General features: G+C 38.2%; 3 protein-coding genes across 3 annotated transcripts; 2 read left to right on the top strand and 1 right to left on the bottom strand.

Annotated features, from left to right (window-relative positions):
- The first annotated feature begins 616 nt into the window (after window positions 1–616).
- arpc1a (actin related protein 2/3 complex, subunit 1A) lies at window positions 617–4,574 on the top strand. Its single transcript, XM_042721254.1, has 10 exons — window positions 617–798; window positions 1,783–1,872; window positions 1,978–2,082; window positions 2,200–2,422; window positions 2,517–2,624; window positions 2,731–2,943; window positions 3,063–3,138; window positions 3,245–3,438; window positions 3,967–4,057; window positions 4,185–4,574. The coding sequence occupies exons 2-10, from the start codon at window positions 1,809–1,811 to the stop codon at window positions 4,221–4,223; spliced, it is 1,113 nt and encodes a 370-aa protein (XP_042577188.1). The 5' UTR covers window positions 617–798; window positions 1,783–1,808; the 3' UTR covers window positions 4,224–4,574.
- Window positions 4,575–4,945: 371 nt separating this feature from the next.
- Window positions 4,946–11,835, top strand: LOC109050674 (actin-related protein 2/3 complex subunit 1B-like). Its single transcript, XM_019068256.2, has 10 exons — window positions 4,946–5,101; window positions 5,716–5,791; window positions 7,336–7,440; window positions 7,525–7,747; window positions 9,631–9,738; window positions 9,825–10,031; window positions 10,120–10,195; window positions 10,277–10,473; window positions 11,298–11,388; window positions 11,490–11,835. Exons 2-10 carry the CDS (start codon window positions 5,728–5,730, stop codon window positions 11,526–11,528), a joined length of 1,110 nt encoding a protein of 369 aa, XP_018923801.1. The 5' UTR covers window positions 4,946–5,101; window positions 5,716–5,727; the 3' UTR covers window positions 11,529–11,835.
- Window positions 11,836–12,619: 784 nt separating this feature from the next.
- LOC109050689 (WD repeat domain phosphoinositide-interacting protein 2) lies at window positions 12,620–20,071 on the bottom strand. The gene is given in 14 exon segments (XM_042721243.1): window positions 12,620–13,748; window positions 13,828–13,925; window positions 15,192–15,299; window positions 15,380–15,544; window positions 15,779–15,866; window positions 15,869–15,885; window positions 15,992–16,062; window positions 17,104–17,196; window positions 17,303–17,327; window positions 17,329–17,398; window positions 17,638–17,734; window positions 17,842–18,011; window positions 18,787–18,869; window positions 19,844–20,071. Coding segments are annotated over 14 exon segments (1,272 nt in total). The 5' UTR covers window positions 19,918–20,071; the 3' UTR covers window positions 12,620–13,635.
- Window positions 20,072–20,811: the final 740 nt, after the last annotated feature.

Genomic DNA, 20,811 nt, shown 5'->3' with positions numbered 1-20,811 from the left:
TGTGCTGCTTCCTTTTTTTTTTTTTTTTTTTTTTTTTTTTTTTGTGTGTGTGTGTTGTTTGTTATTTAGGATTCTTTGATTCATTTATTTGAAATAGAAATCTTTTGTAACAATGTGAACATCTTTGCTTTCACCTTTTTTTAATCAATTTGACACAAAATACAATTATTAATTTATTAAAAATAATAAATAAAATACTGACCACAATCTTTTATATGGTAGTGAAGCCCATATGCATACATGCAATATTTAAACAACTAATTTGATTTTATAAGGTTATACTGTAGAATTGCCAAAGTGGCAGAATTCATCCCACATGAATCAAAATCAAGGAGAGCAATGAACAAAAAAAGGACTATTAAGAGGGAGAAGTGGTCTTTCGAACAAAACAACGTCAAGAAAACCACACTGCAATATTGCACCGATAAGGACTAGTCTTTATCATGGACTTAATAATATGAAAAATCTAATCCCGCCTTAGATCAAAAAACGCACACTGCTTTGAACCCTGGCCTACTCGTACACTCCCAGGACCGCCCTCACTATTGTCTCCTGAATGACTTGCGCTTCCAGTGCACACGGACACGCCCACCGTTTGCCGTGCGTACGCATGCGCGCTGAGCGGTGTGCCATTTCCTGGATTCCTTGACAGGCCGAAATCAGGGAGCGAGAAGAGCCGTCGGAGTGAATTCGTGTCGACTGTCCAGAGTCCGCGAATTCAAGTCCGTCCACCTGGTGAACATCCGAGAGCGAACATCCTTAACGAACATTTCCACCAGAAGCGGAGCATCAGTTCAGGTAAACGAGGCCCGTGTCATGCCTTTTTCCGACAGCAGGGAGCGGACTCAACCGGCATCCTGAGCAAGGCCTTCCTGATCCTCAAATGTAACCACGAACATTTCTGTAACTTCACTCGCGTTGTAACACTGTTTACGTATGTATGAGTTACTACAGACCTTTATCTTTAAACCCGGAATCTTCTTTTCCAGCTCTCTGCGTAATTGTACTTGAATTTGATCAGTTTTTCGCGTTAGCTGTCGGCTAATGTAGCAGGCAGGCAGCTCGCGAACAGAAGCCTGTGGCATCAGATATTGATCTTCTCCCTCACCCACGCCCAAAACCGGGAACTGACACCCGTCACCTGGTTTTGCCGGTTGAACAGGCGGCTTTTGCGTTAGTATATGATTACAAAAGAAAAACAGTGCAGATTTAGTCGGAGACTTAGACTGATGGATGTGATTTAGCCCCGGCTCGCCAGTTTATCAGTGCTGGGTTTCATCGTTTTTGACACTCAAGAAGCCATGATTTACATCTAAATCCAGAGTGCATGATTTTCCACGATTGCGAATTATTTATTATTAAACTCAGAATAAGCAGTTCAGTAAGCATGCAATTAATGTCGATAAACTTGCGTTTCCACACAAAATGTGTCCAGTTAGTTCCTGTATGTGTTCTCTGCAAAGAAAATAGTTCAAAAAGAAGCCAAAACAGCAAGATTTGAGTGTCACAAATCAAAACCGGACTGGATCAGCCTGTATGAGTGGAGAGGACCTCCTAGTGTTTGAAATAACTCCTGCACAATCACTCTAGTGAGAGAAACCCTACATGTATTTGTCTTGGCAGCTGGGAAGCATTCACAGTATTGTTATACTAAATTCCTCATTTTTAAGTCTCTTTGGATAAACCCATCTGCTAAATGAATAAATGTAAATATAAAATCAGTTTAATTGAAGTTATAATATTACTGCCATATCAATCAAACATGACTGTGTGTCTTTTCAGGCAGAGGTGCAACGTATTTGAAGACAATGTCACTGCACCAGTTTTTGTTGGAACCAATCACATGCCATGCATGGAACAGGGACAGGACCCGTAAGAAAGATTTCCGTTGTCATTTATTCGTTGATGGTGCCTGCATCCATGATTTGATCATTTCTGAACCAATGCCTCCTCTCATGTATTATTTTTAAATGACAGAAATTGCTATCAGTCCAAACAATCATGAAGTCCATATATACAAGAAAAGTGGGAATCAGTGGGTGAAAGTTCACGAATTAAAAGAACACAACGGGCACATCACAGGTAAAAACTCCTTGTAAACTGAATTTCAAACACGAATGTTACATTTCTTAAATTCCTCACATTATGTTGAAATATACAGTTGATCATTATTTGTTTGTTCTTGTTGTTGTTTTCCAGGCATTGATTGGGCTCCTAAAAGTGATCGTATTGTGACCTGTGGAGCTGACCGTAATGCTTATGTATGGAGTCAAAAGGACGGCGTGTGGAAACCCACCCTTGTTATTCTCAGGATCAACCGTGCTGCCACATTTGTGAAATGGTCTCCGCTGGAGAACAAGTTTGCAGTGGGGAGTGGAGCGCGACTCATATCCGTTTGCTACTTTGAGTCTGAAAATGATTGGTAGGGCACAGCTGATATGTTGGACTACACTGATTGATTTATCTTTCAGGTCGTCACTTTATATATAATTTTATTTATTTATTTATTTTTTTAGGTGGGTTAGTAAACACATCAAGAAGCCCATCCGTTCAACTGTCCTCAGTTTAGACTGGCATCCAAATAATGTGCTTCTGGCAGCTGGGTCATGTGACTTCAAATGCAGGTGATTCTGCATATTGAAGCTTGTTAACCTTCAGTGTAAATGTCAATAGCTTTGAAATAAACTTCTTGTTAGCGCTCTGAATCATATTTGCATGTTTGTTTCTTAGGGTATTCTCTGCGTACATCAAGGAGGTGGATGAGAAACCAGCTCCAACCCCATGGGGGTCCAAGATGCCCTTTGGGCAGGTGATGGCAGAGTTTGGCGGGGCAGGAAGTGGAGGATGGGTTCACAGCGTCTGTTTCTCAGCCAGTGGGAACAAACTGGCTTGGGTCAGCCATGACAGCACCGTCACTGTAGTGGACCCCACAATAAGCTCAACGTGAGTATTAGAATTGGATGGTGTGTGTTTGGAAAAAAAACTGCTTATGATTTGTGGATGGAGACTTTTTGTAATCCATCATGCTTGTTTATGACTAATAGCACACTTCTGTTTTGCAGGCCAAGTCAGTTGAAGACCGAATACCTTGCCCTTCTGAGTGTGACTTTTGTTTCTGAGAACAACATTGTGGCAGCAGTAAGAACCTTTACGTTTTTTTTCATTGGTTGTAACATTTTCGATGTGCCGTACTTTAAAGGTGATTGCCTTTTTTTGGGAACTAATCTAGAGTATTTTCCGCCAGGGTCACGATTGCTGCCCTATGCTGTTCAGTTTTGATGATGGTGGAACCTTGACCTTCGTATCCAAGTTGGACATTCCAAAGCAGAGCATCCAGCGCAACATTTCTGCCATGGAGCGCTTCCGCAACATGGACAAGAGGGCCACCACTGAGGACCGCAATAGCACCCTAGAAACCCTGCATCAGAACAGCATCACGTAGGGCAAAAATTATAAATGTAAATGTTGTGGTCAGTAAGAGATTTTTTCCAAAAGAAATTAATTCAATCAATCAAAAATGACAGTAAAGGCATTTACAATGTTGCAAACTATTTCTATTTCAAATAAATGCTGTTCTTTTGAACTTCTTGTACATCAGAAAATCCTGAAAAAATGGTTTCCACAAATATATTAAGCAGCACAACACTGAGGATAATAAGAAATGATACTTAAGCTGCAAATCGGCATATTAGAATGATTTCTGAAGGATCATGTGACACTGAAGACTGGAGTAATGATGCTGAAAATGCAGCTTCGCTATCAGAATAATAAATTATTTCCAAACATTAGTAGTTTTACATTGTTACTGTTTTTACTGTATAGATCAAATAAATGCAGCCTTTGTGAGTGTAAGAGACTTTCAAAAATATTTAAATTCTTACTGACCCCTAACTTTGTATATAAATGATCATTTTTATTATTGTAATTGTGCATGATTATTTATAATTTTTAATTTTAACTTTGCAGCCAAGTGTCTATATATGAAGGAGACAAAAGAGATTGTCGCAAATTCTGCACTACAGGAATTGACGGAGCAATGACCATATGGGATTTCAAGGTTTGTATTTAATTCTTTCCAAACTATGCCAAACATCAACTTTCCATGCCATTAACTTGCTTCTGTTTTATCCCTCGAGTCACAGTTAACCAGAATTATGACCTTGTTTACTTAATTCTTTCCACAGACTTTAGAGTCTTCAATCCAAGGCCTGCGGATCATGTAAAACTAACTAGCATGACACAGCACAAGCAATGCAGCTTGAAGACTAACAAGGAGATTTCCGATAACACTTCTGAAAAAAAAAAAAAAAAAAAAACACAGCGCAATGATGTGAACTGATATGACACTCTTAAAAATGGAAAAACACTAATGGAAAAAGGGGTCAGGAGCTTTGATTTCTTTTTGTCTTGTTTTTTTTTTAAGGAAAAAAAAAAAAAAATCTAAGCTGGCACCCCAGCAGTGTGTGATGGTTGATCAAAATGTTCTGGGTCTCCAGGGGAACCGGAGAGGTGTTAAATTAAGAGGAGAATTTTATGTAAATGGTCTGCTAGAAATAAATGTATACTACAAACCATTTGCAAATGGCGTCTCTTTCTGTTTGATTCAATGCCTTTGTCACTGAGATTGGCTGCTTTCCATGCTAACATGAAACATCTAGGCTTTCAAATACTACTAGATATACACAGCTCTCAGATTGCAACCCAAGGTTGGGTTATACAGTTGTTGTTTTTTTGGTTTTAAAGTAACAGTTCTCGTAAATGATTACAATGCACATAAAGATTCATTCAAATAAAAAGTTTGTGACCATAAATCTGCTTTGCAGACGAAGGGTTTCAAAAACATGCAAGCGAAAAGAATGTGAAGGGGAGTTGAACTGCAAACCCTCCTCACCAGCAGACAGCTGCCCACGCAAGGAAGTGGTTATATGTTTCTAACAGGGAAGGGGAAGTAGTGCATATTTGGAGAGAATAACGAATAAGGAAATACTTCAGTTCATTCAGAGCAAAGCCAGCGTTTGTGTTGACTGCTCAGAGTCCACGAACTTAGGCTTCTGTTGCAGACACATTCCCCCCACATCTCTCAGTTTTTGACGGTTTCCCGGTAAGTAGAAAACACATATGGTTTTGTTTATCTGAATTTGGAAGATTTTTTTTTTTTTTTTTCAGATGTGAAGCAATCTGTAGATTCAGAATGCTGGGGTTTGTGCCTCACTTACATGCACTAACATGCAGAATGACAACTAGAAAGTATGTTTCAGTATTTCCGTGACTTTCTAGCTGTAGTGAGAGATTTTACAAGGTCTGCCAGACACTTGAAACTCACTGCTGCAGACTCCCTCACCAGAGAGAACCGTTATGTTTTAAACGGAAACTATGATAGATAGTGGAGGTGTTTTATGTGTTTTTCTTGTAAGTGGAGCATCTGGCTTTGTCGCATTCCCTTCTGGTCTGGTTTTAATTTACTTCAAACATTGAGGAAAATAATAATACTTGCTTTTACAAATGCAAAACCATTTTAGTTGTAAGTATGACTAAGACAGAAATAAGTCAAAAACCCAGAAAAGAAAAGGAACAAGAATTTAAATGGGAAGTTCAAAACTTCTCCATTTAAGTGACATGCCTTTACGGAAGTGAATGAGGTGTCATGTTGCAGTGGTTTGATCAAATATTGTTTTTACCAGTACATCTCAAAATTACTTCAAATTGAATTTGCAGGAAGAAGCAGCCATGTCTTATCACAGCTTTCTTCTTGAACCCATCAGCTGCCATGCCTGGAACAAGGACCGAACTCGTAAGTTCTCATACTTGCAAAATCTCTTAGTCTTTGGAGCAGTTCCCAGTGTCTAGGGCTAAAGATATCCTTCATCATCTGAACTGTGTATTCATGTGGGAGCATCACTGCCGAATACACAAATTATTATTTGATCATGAATCAAATACGTCTTTTGAGGATATTTCTGAAGAGAGTTGAGATTTGAACTGTGGACTAATGTTTAACATTTCCTTGTAGAGATGGTCGTCTTACCCATATTACATGAATTTTAACATTTATTAGAGTTTTAAATCGTCTTGTGAACCACCACCCATCAAGCTCCTTACTGAATGTCTACATTGTTCTGCTGAAACCTGCTCTCAAAAACCCAAGACAATTTAATTAACAGTTTAAAAAAACATCTTTAAGGAGCAAAAATAAATGTCAAAGTTGTGTCTTTTCACTGCTGCCGCCCTGCTTTTCTTTTCATGCAGTAATGACAAATTCCCCCCAGACTTCCTGTTTTACCATGAATGGTGCTTGGTTGCTGATGCCGTATGTCTTCACCAGACCACAGAGCAACAGCAGGGAAACGAGACGGCTGAGAAAGACTTTTAGGTTTAACTGCTGCTGTTAAAAACATAGCTCACCTATAAAAAATGTGAGAGAACATCTGCTGTGCCGGGAAATAGACGCTGTGTCAGAACCCAGGATTGGGTCTGTTCCCAATCTCCACGCTTGCTGCCTTTGTACTTGACCATTTGCTAAATATGTGACATACTTCCGATATTAGGCCCAAGTGTTCATGTTGGTGTGGACTGCAAGTACTGTATACTGGTGTCATCTCGCAAATGACGTGATACACTTCATCAATCAAATACTGCTTCGAAGCAGTGTGGGTATTGGGACAGACCTATTTTCTTTTAAGCCTTCTACACACTGCAAAATTTTAGCAATCAATAAGATCGTTGATGGTCACAATCACAGAAATTGCCTCGATTGTTTCACGATACCAATCTTTCGTCTGGGACAGCTGAAAATCGTGCAGTGTGTCTGGGGCTTTAAACACTATTCTGCAAACATGAGCGATGCCTGCCATAATGTTAGAGAGTTACAGGTGGCTGCCAGAGTGTTTTTTGCTATGCAGTTCCTAAGGTGTTTTGAGTAGTTTTTAATGTGTTGCTAAGTGGTTGCTAGGCTGTTTTTAGCAGTTTTTAATGTGTTGCTAAGTGGTTGCTAGGCTGTTTTTAGCAGTTTTTCATTGCTCCAAAAGAGCAAAGTGGGGTCCATTTTAATGATAGTCTATGGGATTTCCTTCACCTATTTTTTTTTTTTTTTTTTTTTTTACACCAGACCAAAACATATCCCACCATCATAAATCCAACCTCTCCTCAGCAATCCTCACAGTTATAGGGATATTATTCATCATTTTATTTATTTTAGCCACAGGAAGTGGCACTAATAAACCTTGAATAAACAAGTACTTACTAATAACATATTTAGGCTGTTATCAAATGCATAAAGCCAAAGTATTTTCGTCCTTGTGTTGAATATTTTCAACTCTGGATTCCCGTTTCCTTTAGAAATTGCACTTTGTCCTAATAACCATGAAGTCCATATCTACAAGAAGGACGGAAACAACTGGAGCAAAATCCATGTGCTGAAGGAGCACAATGGTCAAGTAACTGGTAAGTCTAGAAGGTTCACCTGACATTCACAGAGCATTACTGTGACCAACATCATCTCATGCAGGTTGTTTCTTCATCACCCAGGCATTGACTGGGCCCCAGAGAGCAATCGCATTGTGACCTGCGGCACTGACCGTAACGCGTACGTCTGGACCCTGAAGGGAGATGCATGGAAACCCACCCTGGTCATTCTGAGGATCAACCGTGCCGCCCGTTGTGTGAAATGGTCTCCTAAAGAAAACAAGTTTGCAGTGGGCAGTGGCTCACGTCTGATCTCAGTCTGCTATTTTGAGAAGGATAATGACTGGTGAGTATCAGACAGGAGAAACGGATATAGTGAGCTGGTATCTACTTATGTTATGAGGCAGATGGGCTTTCTGTTATTTTTAAATGGCTCGGTTTAAAACAGTGTTTGGAATGACGTGACTAGAAATGCACAGTAGAGGATGCTGGTACTAACCAATCGCATTGAAACTTGATTCGTCGGTCGATTTGTCACTTTCAGACACTTCCATGTGCTACAATGCTGGATTACAGGTTACACGTTACACATTAACTCATGTGATGAGCTGCAAGTGACCATATTTAACTCGAAATATTCAAGCTATCGCGCTGTTGCTGTGAATTCCAGAATAGCTGTTTTGGTCGCAGGCAATCATAATCTTGCTGATAGACAAACAGCGTGAATGTGATATTGCTTTAATACAATAAAGTAGTTCAATAAACACTACTACTAACAATACTGAATAACTTCTTAGACACAAGTTTCTATTTCATTGTCGAAGGGAGAATAGACAAAGGAACAGCGGAATTTGCCTAGCAACGCATTTAGTGGCGTTGCTAAACAAACCCACCTTTATTAAGAAATCGGTTTAATGAATGATTATATGACTCACTCGTTTCATTCCTGAATCAGTCAGTGTTTTTGAATGAATCACTTGAATTACATACAGTACATACAGCTACTTGGTTAGGTCCTGAAAGAATCTTTTTTTATTTTATTTGAAATAATCATTTAAGTTAATGGCTAATGACTCACTCAATCATATGTGCTGAATTCAGAACCCCATACTAGCATACTACTCTTTTTATTTCTACCATGAAAAGATATGGTAAAAGTGTTAGGATGGTTGGTATGCAGTTCTGAATTCAGTAGCAATCACTTGTCTAGTTCCTGGAAGAATCTGCAACCTTCTGATTGAGAAGCACCCCCAGTGTTTTTGAGCGAATAAAGCTGGCTGCACACTAGACGATTTTCAAAACTTAACCAGCTTTAAAACCATGGGAGACCACAGACAAGAAGAGTTAAACCGATTTTTAGCCTTATAATCCTATTAACGCATTCACTTGACGATTCGACCAGACCACGAGAGACCACACACTTGATTGTAGGAACGATTTCAGTGAGAATTGATCTCACGGAGACTCTCGAGATCAAACGTGACTAGAGAGGAAAAACAAATAGAGGACAATCAATGTTGTCAGCTGGCTCTCCTGGCGCGCGTTCTGTTTCACAGTGAAAAAACAAAGTATAAAAAAGAATATGGGTGATGTTCTCTGCTTTCATGGTATTTTTGTGGCTGCCAAGTTTCAGCAACAGAAGCATGCAACATCCAGTAGGTGACCCCTTTTCGCTCTCATTGGCTAAAAATCTCTATTGGCTTAAAATCGTCTAGTTTGCAGCCAGCCTTAGGTGAATAAATGATTCAATGACTCACTTTTAAAGTCACTGTCACCACCCACTAGCGAAACTAAGAAACCTGCAGAAATCAAGGAAAAATACTACACTTATGAAAATTAACCATGGTTTTACTATGGATAAAACCAAAAAAAATATTACAGTCCATGTCATTAGTACATGGTAAACTTTAATTAAAAATGGTTTTTTTATACTAACCATAGATAAACCATGGTATTTGTAGTAAAACTGGTAATCAATATGTCAAAAACCATGGTTACTACACTTTTACTGTAGTAAAACCATGGTTAATTTTCATAAGGATAATGAAAAATCCCTGTGCTATTCGACTGTTATAACAATAATTCGAGGACCAGAACTATCCAATGTTGTATTATGAACTACATCTTATGATTTCAGCAGACATTAGTTACTGTCAGATAATACAAACTAATCAATTGTTTTTATTTGTTGTATCTAAGATGCTTAAAGTTATTTTTTTATTATGCTAGGTGGGTGTGCAAACACATTAAGAAGCCCATCCGCTCTACTATCCTTTGTTTGGACTGGCACCCCAATAACGTTCTTTTAGCAGCTGGATCATGTGACTTTAAATGCAGGTTAGTTAAATCTTATCTGCATTATTATGTCTCTTTTATGAGTATGGCTGTTATTTGAACGTCCTATTTGTTAAATCCCCATCCAGGATCTTTTCTGCTTACATAAAGGAAGTAGAAGAGAAGCCTGCTCCAACAGCATGGGGCTCTAAAATGCCCTTTGGAGAGGTCATGTTCGAATCTACTGGAACTGCAGGTTGGGTGCACGGCGTCTGTTTCTCGGACAGCGGGAATCGTGTGGCCTGGGCCAGCCATGACAGCACTGTGGCAGTGGCTGAGGGAGGAAAGACTGCTGTGTGAGTATTGCCTTTCAAATCTGGCCCTGTATGCACTTGCCTTTAAAAATCATATTTACCAAATCATTTCGGTTTTTCATCTTGTCAGCTGCGCCAGTCTTACTTCAGAAACCTTGCCTCTTCTGTGTGTGACTTTCATTACTGAGAACAGCCTAGTGGCAGCTGTAAGTATCTTCAGATGTCAGGCCTTGATGCCAAAGTAATGTGTTTTTTAGATTGTCCCCTTATTTTCATATGTTTTTCAGGGCCATGACTGCTACCCTGTGTTGTTTGTCTATGATTCGAACAAAGCAGCCTTGTCTTTTGGAGGAAAACTTGACGTACCAAAACAGAGTGCTCAGAAGGGCATGACAGCAAGAGAACGCTTCCAGAACCTGGATAAGAAAGCCACCACTGACAGCAAAGAAGCTGTCCTGGAGTCTGTGCACAAGAACAGCATCAGGTACGGCCTATTTTTTGTCTTTCAGCCTCATTCCTTTATGTTGAAAGTTTGTCATTTCTGATTCACTGTGGCATTAAAAATACGTTTCAAACACTCCCTGTCCTTTAATTGGTGAAACGAATAGCTCCGCCCCAAAAATCACAAGATTGACTGAGCAAATGTTGAAATGCCCCACCCAGCATTAAAGGGATGCTCCACCCCAAAATGAAAATTTTGTCATTAATCACTTGCCCCCATGTTGTTCCACACCCGTAAAAGCTCCGTTCGTCTTTGGAACACAATTTAAGATATTTTGGATGAAAACCGGGAGGCCTGTGACTGTCCCATAGACTGCAAAGTAAATAACACTGTAAAGGTCCATAAAAGATATGAAAGTCATCATCAGAATATTCCATCTGCCATCAGACCATTCTCAGACCACCATTCTTTGCTTACAAAAAGTGTTCCCGTCGCTTCATATAACCCAGATTGCACGTCTGATGGCAGATGGAGTATTCTGATGACGACTTACCTTTTATGGACCTTGACACTGTTATTTACTTGGCAGTCTATGGGACAGTCACAGGCCTCCCGGTTTTCATCCAAAATATCTTAAATTGTGCTCCGAAGACGAACGAAGCTTTTACGGGTTTGGAATGACATAAGGGTAAGTGATTAATGACAAAATTTTCATTTTGGGGTGGAGTATCCCTTTAAATAAACAGATTGCAATTCCGTTTGCTGCCTGTAGTGATGCTGAAAATACTTAAACTTGAAACATTAATATACAACAATCGACATTTTGATCTGTTAATGTATTTTTTTTTTTTTTTATCACTTCTTAGCCAAATCTCAATTCTTAATGGGGGGAAAGCACAGTGTGCCAAGTTCTGCACCACTGGTATGGACGGAGGCATGACTATTTGGGATGTAAAGGTACTTGTTTAACTTTTGTGAATTTCATAATTATTCATTTGTTAGCAGTAGTCAAAAAGTGCATAAAGATTGATATTATTATTTTGTTAATTCTGTTTCAGACCCTTGAATCTGCAATGAAGGACCTCAAGATTGTCTAGACATTGCAGACATCAGAACAAAAATGTCTGCCGTTCATATTGCTTGCCTTTTTGCGATCTCTCTATTTTTTAATGCAGTTGTCTACACATTTCCAAGATTATGTTTTGATTAAGTGTAAGTGGTTTAAGGGTTTAATACTGATAAAATTTAGGAAAGTGGTTCTAGATGAACCAAAAACTGAATTTTGTCTGAATTTATGTGCTGGTCATAGATTGCTTTTCTTTAAATAGTGCAGGTACCTTGCATTGGATTTTTAAACTGCAGTTGAAACTAATGAAATAAAAATGATTCCTTGCTGAGGTTTAACATGCTGAATATTTCCTGTGTTAACCCAATAATTTCAATGCAACTCTATGTAATATGAGATATGCTTAATGAACATAAAAGATCAGTACACCACTCTCTACACTGAATTAAAAAAGGAATGGGGGTGGGGGGGGTCTAATAAGATGCTAAACATTTTCAACAGACGTTTTATTTTATTTTTATATGGAACAATTTACATTTTATACAAAAATCATTAGAAAACAGATTAAAGTGGCCTTGGGGGATTAGAGCTCATTGGCTGATGAAGATGCAAGTCAATTTATTACTGACATTTGTTGATATGCAACATCAAAACATGCTCAAGAGGCAATCATGCATAAAAATCATCTCAAGATTCTTTAGAGCTCCAAGAATTCAGGCAGTTTCTCAGAATGCCTGTTTTTTGTTTGCTCTGTGTGCTCATTTGGACACACCGGCTAACATTGTGTATTATTGTGAATATTTGGTAATCACATTCAAAAACCCTGGTCCTCTTATTTTTCAAAAGAACCCTGGATATCACTTTAAACATTTGACCTATTGTGGTTCAACTGTCAGACCATGTGACCTGTCTGTTCAGACTGACGTCCACATGCATGTCTGAGAGAACATACCCCATTTGTAAGTTAAATGCTGCAACCTTCTACTAAAGATTGATGTTTATAGTGAAATATATTCCGCTTTTTGCAAAGGACAAGGCCCTCAGAGTAGGAACCTACCAAAAATGAGGCTCATGAGCAATCATCAGCTGCTGGTATTGAGAATAAATCAAAGAGACAAGGCATGACTTCTACTAACTTCCTTCATTCATTCCTTAAGTTTCAAACAAAATGTTCTAGAAACAAGTTGATGACCGGCTGCCTCTTGAAACCACATTCAGCAGAGGCCAGGTCCTTCTCAAATCAATACATTAAATGCCTTCATCAGTCATCAGTTCTACTATAGAGGTTACTTAAGTGTTAGGAACTTAAAATAATACAACTTTTTCAAAGCAATCAGGCCGGATGAAGACACGAGGTGTAATTCAAAGCCAAACAAAGTTTTGATCGCCACATTGCCTGTTTAACCTTAATGTGGCATAGGATTAATTAAAAGAGAGTATTGTAAAGCATGTGCGTGTACAGATGCAGTAATTCAAGATCAAACTAAAAACAACCCTCTGAGCCTGTTAAAAACACTGTTCAAACAGTAATTGTAACCAGGCCGTCATGTTAACACATCATATACATTATTACAGGACAATATTCACATTTGCCACAGATGTTGATGATTGGTAAGGGACTCCACAATGCAGACACTGCACAGCTGTGTGGTGATGTAGCAGGCGGCGCAAGCCAGTTCGCTTTCAGTCACAATTAAAAAACAGACACAAATGGAAATGTTCAAGAGGAGAAATGGCCAGCAAACACATCAGAACCATCTACATGAAAGCAAAGGTTTTCTAGGATTTCTATTCTTGGCACATGTACATGCAAAGCTAAGAAATGTGACACCTGCAGCTTGGATTTCATATTTTGGTCTGATTAAGGACATAACTGGGCATTAAAAAACAGGTAGGGAAACAAAATAAAAATTCACCAGGTTTTATAAAGCCACAAGGGTGGGGGAAAGGAAACATCTATACGCAACAACAGACAGAATAAGGCTACAGCTAGGCTTGCTTTAAAATGATCTCTCTTTTAATCCCTTTCTCTATCTGGTCACACATGTCCATACATAGCAGCACCAGAGGAGGGAACCCCCCTCTGCAATGTCACTCAGTCGCTTCCATCTTCCATCCAGGGCATGACTGGCAGCAGCTCAGTCTGTTTCCAGGATTAACGGAGGCTGCTCGTTCTCTTCGTCCAGGTGCAGGGTGTTCATGTCATCCTCCAGTCCAGCACCCCCCACCGCCCCCTGATCCTCAGTGTAACCTGAGCCAATGAAAACCATTCAAGGACATTTTAACAATTACATTCTATGATTCTTTGAGAGAAAAGGACAGCTTCTTACCTTTGGCAACAGCAGCACTGTAGGTCTGTGCCACAAGTGGCCGGTCGTGAGCGGTTTGTTCAAGAATTTCATTCGCTGCCTCTGCACTTCCATCTAACCTAAAGGAAAAAACATATTGACATGAGAAATTCACATGACATTTCAATCAGTTTAAACCTAAAACTAGTTTTCAGACAGATACCATTACAATACGAACTATTTAATACAATTATTAACTTAAACACACAGCCTTTTAAGACCTTGTTTCAGTGAAGAGACAACCAGTAATTGGAAACTGTGTTTTTATAGATTAATTAGTCTCACTGCAAGACTATTAAAAACAACACCACCACTCAACTAAACTGGAGAAAAAAACAAACAAAAAAAAAAGACAATAAAAATGGCCCCTTGTCCTTTTTTTTTTTTATTACACTCTTTACTAGCCATGATTCATTAAGTTTTGAGTGTCAAGCAATTCCTCTTTTTTCATGTACAAACTGAGAGAGAGAGAGAGAGAGAGAGAGAGAGAGAGAGAGAGAGAGAGAGAGTGAGAGAGAGAGAGAGAGAGAGAGAGAGAGAGAGAGAGAGAGAAAAATCCCGGCCAATCAGAAAATATTTGACATTTAGCATTCAGCTATAGAGTGGGATTACCCAGAACAATGCATCAGAACTGTTAGTCCTGTTTGTGGTTCACAGTAAATTGTACAGGATACTCAATAACCAACAAAAACATACTACGTATACATTACCATTCAAAATTTTGGGGCCATTAAGATTTTTTTCTGAAAGAAATGAATGCTTTTCTTCAGCAAGGATGCATTAAATTGATCGGAAGTGACAGTAAAGACATTTATCTTATATCAAATAAATGCTGTTTATCAAAGAATCCTGAAAAAAAACTGATCACTGTTTCCCTGTTTTTATCATAAAAAAAAGATTCCTACGTAAATCAACATATTAGAATGATTTCTGAAGGATCATGCTTTGATCCTTCACAGGAATAAATTAGTTTAAAATGTATCCAGAGACTTCATTCAGAAACATGTTAAAACCTTACCAACCCCAAACTTTTACGATAGTATATGTATAGACGGTAACACTATAATATAGGGACCAATTCTCACTATTAATTAGTTGCATATTAGCATGCATATTACTTGTATATTGGCTGTTTATTAGTACTTATAAAGCACATATTCTGCTGCATGACCATATTCTACATCCCTAATCCTACCCAATACCTAAACTTAACACTTAGCTTACTAACTATTAATAAACAGTAATTAATAGTTAGTTAATAGTGAGAACTGGACCTTAAAATAAAGTGAGACCGTATAGACTAGTAGTCTGATAGATTGTTCCAGCTTGGTAACACTGGATCTCACTTATGCTGTTTCATTAGTGTGCACTCTCCCCCCTCCTGTGGGTCCAAGTTGTACAGGTAAAGATAGCCATCTGCTGCAGCCACCAGCAGGCGTGGGATCTTCTGGATTCTAGAAACCAATCACAAGCAAGATAATCAGAGACACATCGTTGTCGCTGATAGCATATTTAGATTGAATGGTTTTCTCACATGGCCAGAGCGCAGATGTTCTTGTGACCTGAAAAGGGCAGTCTGACTGTGGCAAATGCCCTTCCTTGAGTGAACATCTCTGTTACGTGTGCAGGCAGATACGTTGTGGAGGCCATCAATACTTTCCCAAAGTATCCCGTCCAAGTAGTAGGCTCCTCTTGAGGCCTAAGATGAAAATAAAAAAACATGAGTTGGTTGCATAATAAAAGATCAAAAAGAAAGTGCCTATTTTCTGTTTTTAGTGCAGCTTGTAGATCTGTTATCAGAAGGAGGCTTGGTCTTGCTCAAACAAGATTTTAATCAATAAAAAGGAAAGTGTAGAAATCCACAGGATTGTGTTTGAGATGTGAGAAGAAGGTCTGAAGAACCACTTATTTCAGTGGGCATCATTACACTGACTTCTCTCTCTGGGTCTCCAGCTTAAAAATATGAACTGTCTCCGTGTTGCTCGAGGCAGACAGATAGAGTCCCTCCATACTGAAGGCAGGGAACAGATGCTCACACATCTGTCGAGGGATAATTAAAGAAAGAGCATTGTTTTCACTCTGTGTGCTTATTATAGTTCTTGGTGTTTTGTATCGATTCAAATATAGTATGGTAATAGTTTACTACCTCTTAACTCCCCTCCGGAACTCAAAGAGCTTTTGGCCCTCTGGAATGGAGAACACTCGGATTACAGTGCCCTAAATAATACCAAGAAAAGAGGGTTTGAAAACTTAACTGAGTAAGGTTACAATAAACTAAAACTCTTGATCCATTATTACTCAGCACTTTAAATCTTGAAGGTCAGTATGCAAACACCATTCAAAAATTTGAAAGAAATTAATATTTTATTCATCAAGGACACCTTAAATTGCTCAAAAGTGACAGTCAAGATATTTATAATGTTGCAGATTATTTAAAAATAAAATGCTGTTATTTTGAACTTTCTATGTATCAAAAAAAAAAAAATCACAAATATGAAGCAGCACAACTGTTTTCAATATTGAAACATTGAAAAAATGTTTCTTAAGCACCAAATCAGCATATTAGAATGATTTCTAAATGATCATGTGACACTGAAGACTGGAGTTATGATGCTGAAAATTCGGCTTTGCCGTCACAGTAATAAATTATATTTTAAAATAGAAAATATGTTTTAAATTGCAATATTTTTGCACAATGTTACTGCTTTTCATAAACATTAGTATTATTTTCATTAGTAAACATGAATTAGACTTCATTAGACTTCTTTCATAAACATTATTAACCCCAAAAATTTGATTGGTAGTGCATATAGTTGGGCAATATCACTAAAAATTGAAAAACTGGAGCTACAATCCATTATCAACCAAACAACTGTAGCCAAGCAGATTCAAAAATCAAAACTTTTAACGCAACAGATTAAAAAAACTAGTTATAAAGTTGTTTAAAATAATGACATTTAATCATTTACTTGTATTCACAAATACAACCCACAGTAATAAAGAGCCTTCATATATTTTTAACTAAAAAAAAATATATATTTATGAAGAATACCACGCAGTGACTTCCGTAAACATTTTTGATTGACAATACAGAGTTTGGAATCGATTCACTGAATTAGTTAGAAGAGAATTATGTGAATATTGGCCATATCACACAACTTTCTTCTAATCTGAATGAGTGTCTCACACACACACACACACAACTTTCTTCTAATCTGAATGAGTGTCTCACACACACACACACACACACAGCTCTACCTTCTCAGATGCCGTGGCCAATTTAGTGCCGCTTGCATCAAACGCCAGTGCTGCTAGTGGACTATCATGGGCAGGTATCATGTTAGCTGCCCTCTGGGAAGGAATATCACACACACACACAGACATAGTGACCAACCCTGTTTAACACAATCCCTCAAAACCAAAATTATGGCAAACATTAAAACTACACAGTACTTACCAGATTGACAGTGTCAAAAACTTGTCTCTCCAATTGTTGCACTTCCCGGATAGGCCAAGTAACAGTTGTCATTACTGATTGACAGGGTACATAGTCCTATAAATATTTACTGACATTAATAATCACAAATAAAACATCTGTCTGGTTAATACTAATAACGACAAGGCCAGGCCATTCGTAACAGGGTCGCAAACCTACGCTTTCAGTTCCCCAAACATAAATAGAGCACTAGATCTTTCTGAAAGAAGCAGCTGCTACATGTACTTCCCCATGAAAAGTCTGGAAAAAAACAGCACACTGACAATGATGCACTGATGGCAAGCAGCGGTACGCACCGGAAGGATTCGGAGGGGTCTCTCGAATGGTATGTAGTACTTTCATATCCCTAATGTTGTGGATATAGAGTGACTCCTCTAAACACACTATCAGTCTCTGTGGAAATAAAGCAGGTTTGCAACATTCTCATATGGTCTGATCACTTGTAATAAAACACAATACTGTAAACATGCATCACAGGAAATGGATGTTTGCTGACTTGCCTGTCTGTTTAGCTTTACAGCCAGTATAGTGTTTGAGTAGCTGTAGTTGCATATCTCAGTCCCTTTCTTGAAATGACAGACTTTCAGCTTCCTAGGTGCCTTAAGGCTGACAATAGCGACAAGGCTGCTGGAGAACAATCTCTCCACGATGCACACATCTTCTGTGTCAGCTGAGCACAAATACATGAGAATATAAAACACGTCTTATGCACTACACTCATGCAAACATTTATTACGCACTACAGCAGTGATTCTCAACCTTTTCAACTCAAAAGCTCCCCGTTTATTATTCAAAGTCTTTCCCCCATAATAGCAGCGAATATAGTTTTGATAATTATGCTGTAATTAAGCTGCTTGTTTTTTCAACCATTTTTTTTTACAGAAACTGAGCGTACTGATTTATTAATTTAATTAACCACAATTTATTTTGTGATGAAAGAATTTTCAAGAACTGTATGTTCTTCAATAACAAGAAGTTATGGACTGGATATGATTTTGAAACTTTTTTAGATTATTTTAATAATATATATATATATATATATATATATATATATATATATATATATATATTTATATATATATATATATATATATAATAATTTATTTAATTTAGGTACTCATAAGTCATCCTGCATCCCCTCCTTGGTAGTATGTTGAGGCCACTGTTTGAGAACCATTGGACTACAGGGATGTAGCAAAAATAACTAACAAACCCCTGGAAATTTTTAAATGTCTACATCCTGCCCCCTTACTTTTTTGAAGTTTAACACTTACAGACAGGAAGACACTTTTTTCTGAATTTAGTTAAAGGCCATTGAGAGACATTATCAACCCCTTCAATCAACTTGTATCATGCCAGAAGTATAAGCAGCATTACTAGACATGATTTGCATGACTACACAAGCTGAATAAAGGCTGACAATAACTAAAACAAAAATAACTTACTACATTCGTAAATTTGTTCCAATTTGTCCACTGATGACAAGGAGAAAAACTTGTACCCGGACTTGGTACCAACAGCTAGGGATCTGGAAAGCAAAGAGGTAACAATAATGAAACGCTACAGTAAGTGATTAAAACACAAATCCACTTCTTTATGGTCTACTGGTTTGTTTAATGACTAAAACAGGTTGTTGACCTGATGGTGAAATGTGTTAAGGGCTATTTTGCAATCGAACTTCAAGATACACAAGTCAGGAGACAGTAAACTATTTCAGAGTAGTTTACTTTCTATAGTGCTGAAATGTAGCAGCTGTTATTAGTTATAAAACACTGGCGGTATTGTCTGTGAGGTGAGCCAGTTACACCCCAGGAGTCAAAATGATTTGAGCTTTGGCTAAGTTGACAGCTGGAAAGATAAACCAACGGCTTCTCAAAAACATAAAATTGCATAGAAACTATCAACCAAAAAACAAAATGAACGCTCAGTTTTAAGTCATAGGTTACTCTGGTGTTGCTAACATCTGAGCTAACGTTACTTTTGCTGTGTCGTCCTACTTCATTAAACACGCTGATAAAAGATCACTTTATTTAACACTTGCTAAATGATATATATATAACCAAACGTTAATTTACACCCCGTATTTAATATTTCACACTGTTAGGCTGACATAAAGCTTTGCAGAAAACCAAATTTGTATTTTTCTCGTTAGCACTGGCGCTAGTGCTACAAGTCTCGTGGGTGATTTTTTTCAACTTTACTTCACACTGCAAAATTGGGTGTTGATTTAAATCAAACAAAAGCGCATTAACACATCTTGTGTAACTGTCTTAAGAGGGACCGACTTAGAAGTCAGAAAGCATGACAAGAGTGAGTTAGCACGCTTTATCATCCTATGCGCACTGCACTCGCGCGACGACGCAGCGAAACCGCTTCAGTTACAACAAACGCAGCTTCGCAAGACTGCAGTGCAAATTACTCGTTGTTTATACTGACAGCATTGTGTTGTGGTCGAGTAGATGGGCTATTAGGCCAGCAGCAGTAGCGTGGTACTTTTCTTACGTGTTATCCTGATTAAAGTTGGCGAAGAGCAGCTGGCTGCAGCCGGCCTCTCCGCTCTGACTGGCCAGGTTCATGGGCTCGACACCATCTACAGATTAAGCCGAAGTGAAAGGGGCTCAGATGTGGATTAGATCAGTGAATTCTGGTGTCGTCTCGCACTGCCATAGATTCCACCCTTGTTCCAATGAATGTTGTTGTTTTTCTCCAGCACCTTTTTGTGCGCATGCGCAGTGGCTGCTGCACGCACAGGCTCCATTCTAATTAAAGGGAAAGGTGCTCTATTTCTCACTAAAGCGGGGATGTGTCGAATGCTTTGCAGAAGGTTTACACAGTTTATCCCAGTTAATTTTAGAAGCTTCCTACTGAAGCCCCATAATTGAGAATATATAAGGTACTAACTTTCATAGTGGTTCTTAAGCTTTTTGACTCCGAGGCTGTCCACAACACTGCACAAATGATCAAAACTTTGCTGAAAAACCTGTTGTACACAATATCCCATACCTTCTGCCTTCTGATTGATAGATGATTTTTTTTTACCAATAAAAGGTCTTTTACTATCATTCTAAAAATGCAAACTTTAAGGTCGTGTTACATGTGTCTGTTTGCTGTGAGTAATAAGTAAATGTAAGAATAACTTTTAAATTGTTATGAATACATCGTTCAAGATGAACACTTGGTCTGAAGCAACTAGATTTAGCCTACTTGATTATGCATACATCGTTTTTTTAAAACTCATGTTAATATGTGAGAATTAAATATGATACAACTTCTGAGGAACACAGTTTTGTCGCCATAATAAAAACTAGAGTTTTGATAATAAAAATAAGCATTTAAATATCATCTTACTACGCCATATTTTCGGGTGACAGCTGAAATTTCTACGTATTTTACATAAGTAGTCTGCTTACTGCCACCGTTACGACTATATAATTGAATTGGTTTACATTATAAGCTATTACAATTTCACC

Source organism: Cyprinus carpio, chromosome A3 (assembly GCF_018340385.1).
Source record: "Cyprinus carpio isolate SPL01 chromosome A3, ASM1834038v1, whole genome shotgun sequence".
Taxonomy (NCBI): Eukaryota; Metazoa; Chordata; class Actinopteri; order Cypriniformes; family Cyprinidae; genus Cyprinus; species Cyprinus carpio.
Note: the sequence above shows the minus strand (reverse complement) of the source record. Positions and strands in the feature narration are given on the sequence as shown.

Excerpts from the sequence above, each read along its gene's own strand:
- LOC109050674 (XM_019068256.2), top strand. The coding sequence starts at position 5,728 with ATGTCTTATCACAGCTTTCTTCTTGAACCCATCAGCTGCCATGCCTGG. Across the intron at positions 9,739-9,824 it reads TCATGTGACTTTAAATGCAG|GATCTTTTCTGCTTACATAA; the intron begins GTTAGTTAAATC and ends ATCCCCATCCAG. Across the intron at positions 10,474-11,297 it reads GTGCACAAGAACAGCATCAG|CCAAATCTCAATTCTTAATG; the intron begins GTACGGCCTATT and ends ATCACTTCTTAG.
- arpc1a (XM_042721254.1), top strand. The coding sequence starts at position 1,809 with ATGTCACTGCACCAGTTTTTGTTGGAACCAATCACATGCCATGCATGG. Across the intron at positions 1,873-1,977 it reads ATGGAACAGGGACAGGACCC|AAATTGCTATCAGTCCAAAC; the intron begins GTAAGAAAGATT and ends TTTAAATGACAG. Across the intron at positions 2,423-2,516 it reads TTTGAGTCTGAAAATGATTG|GTGGGTTAGTAAACACATCA; the intron begins GTAGGGCACAGC and ends TTATTTTTTTAG.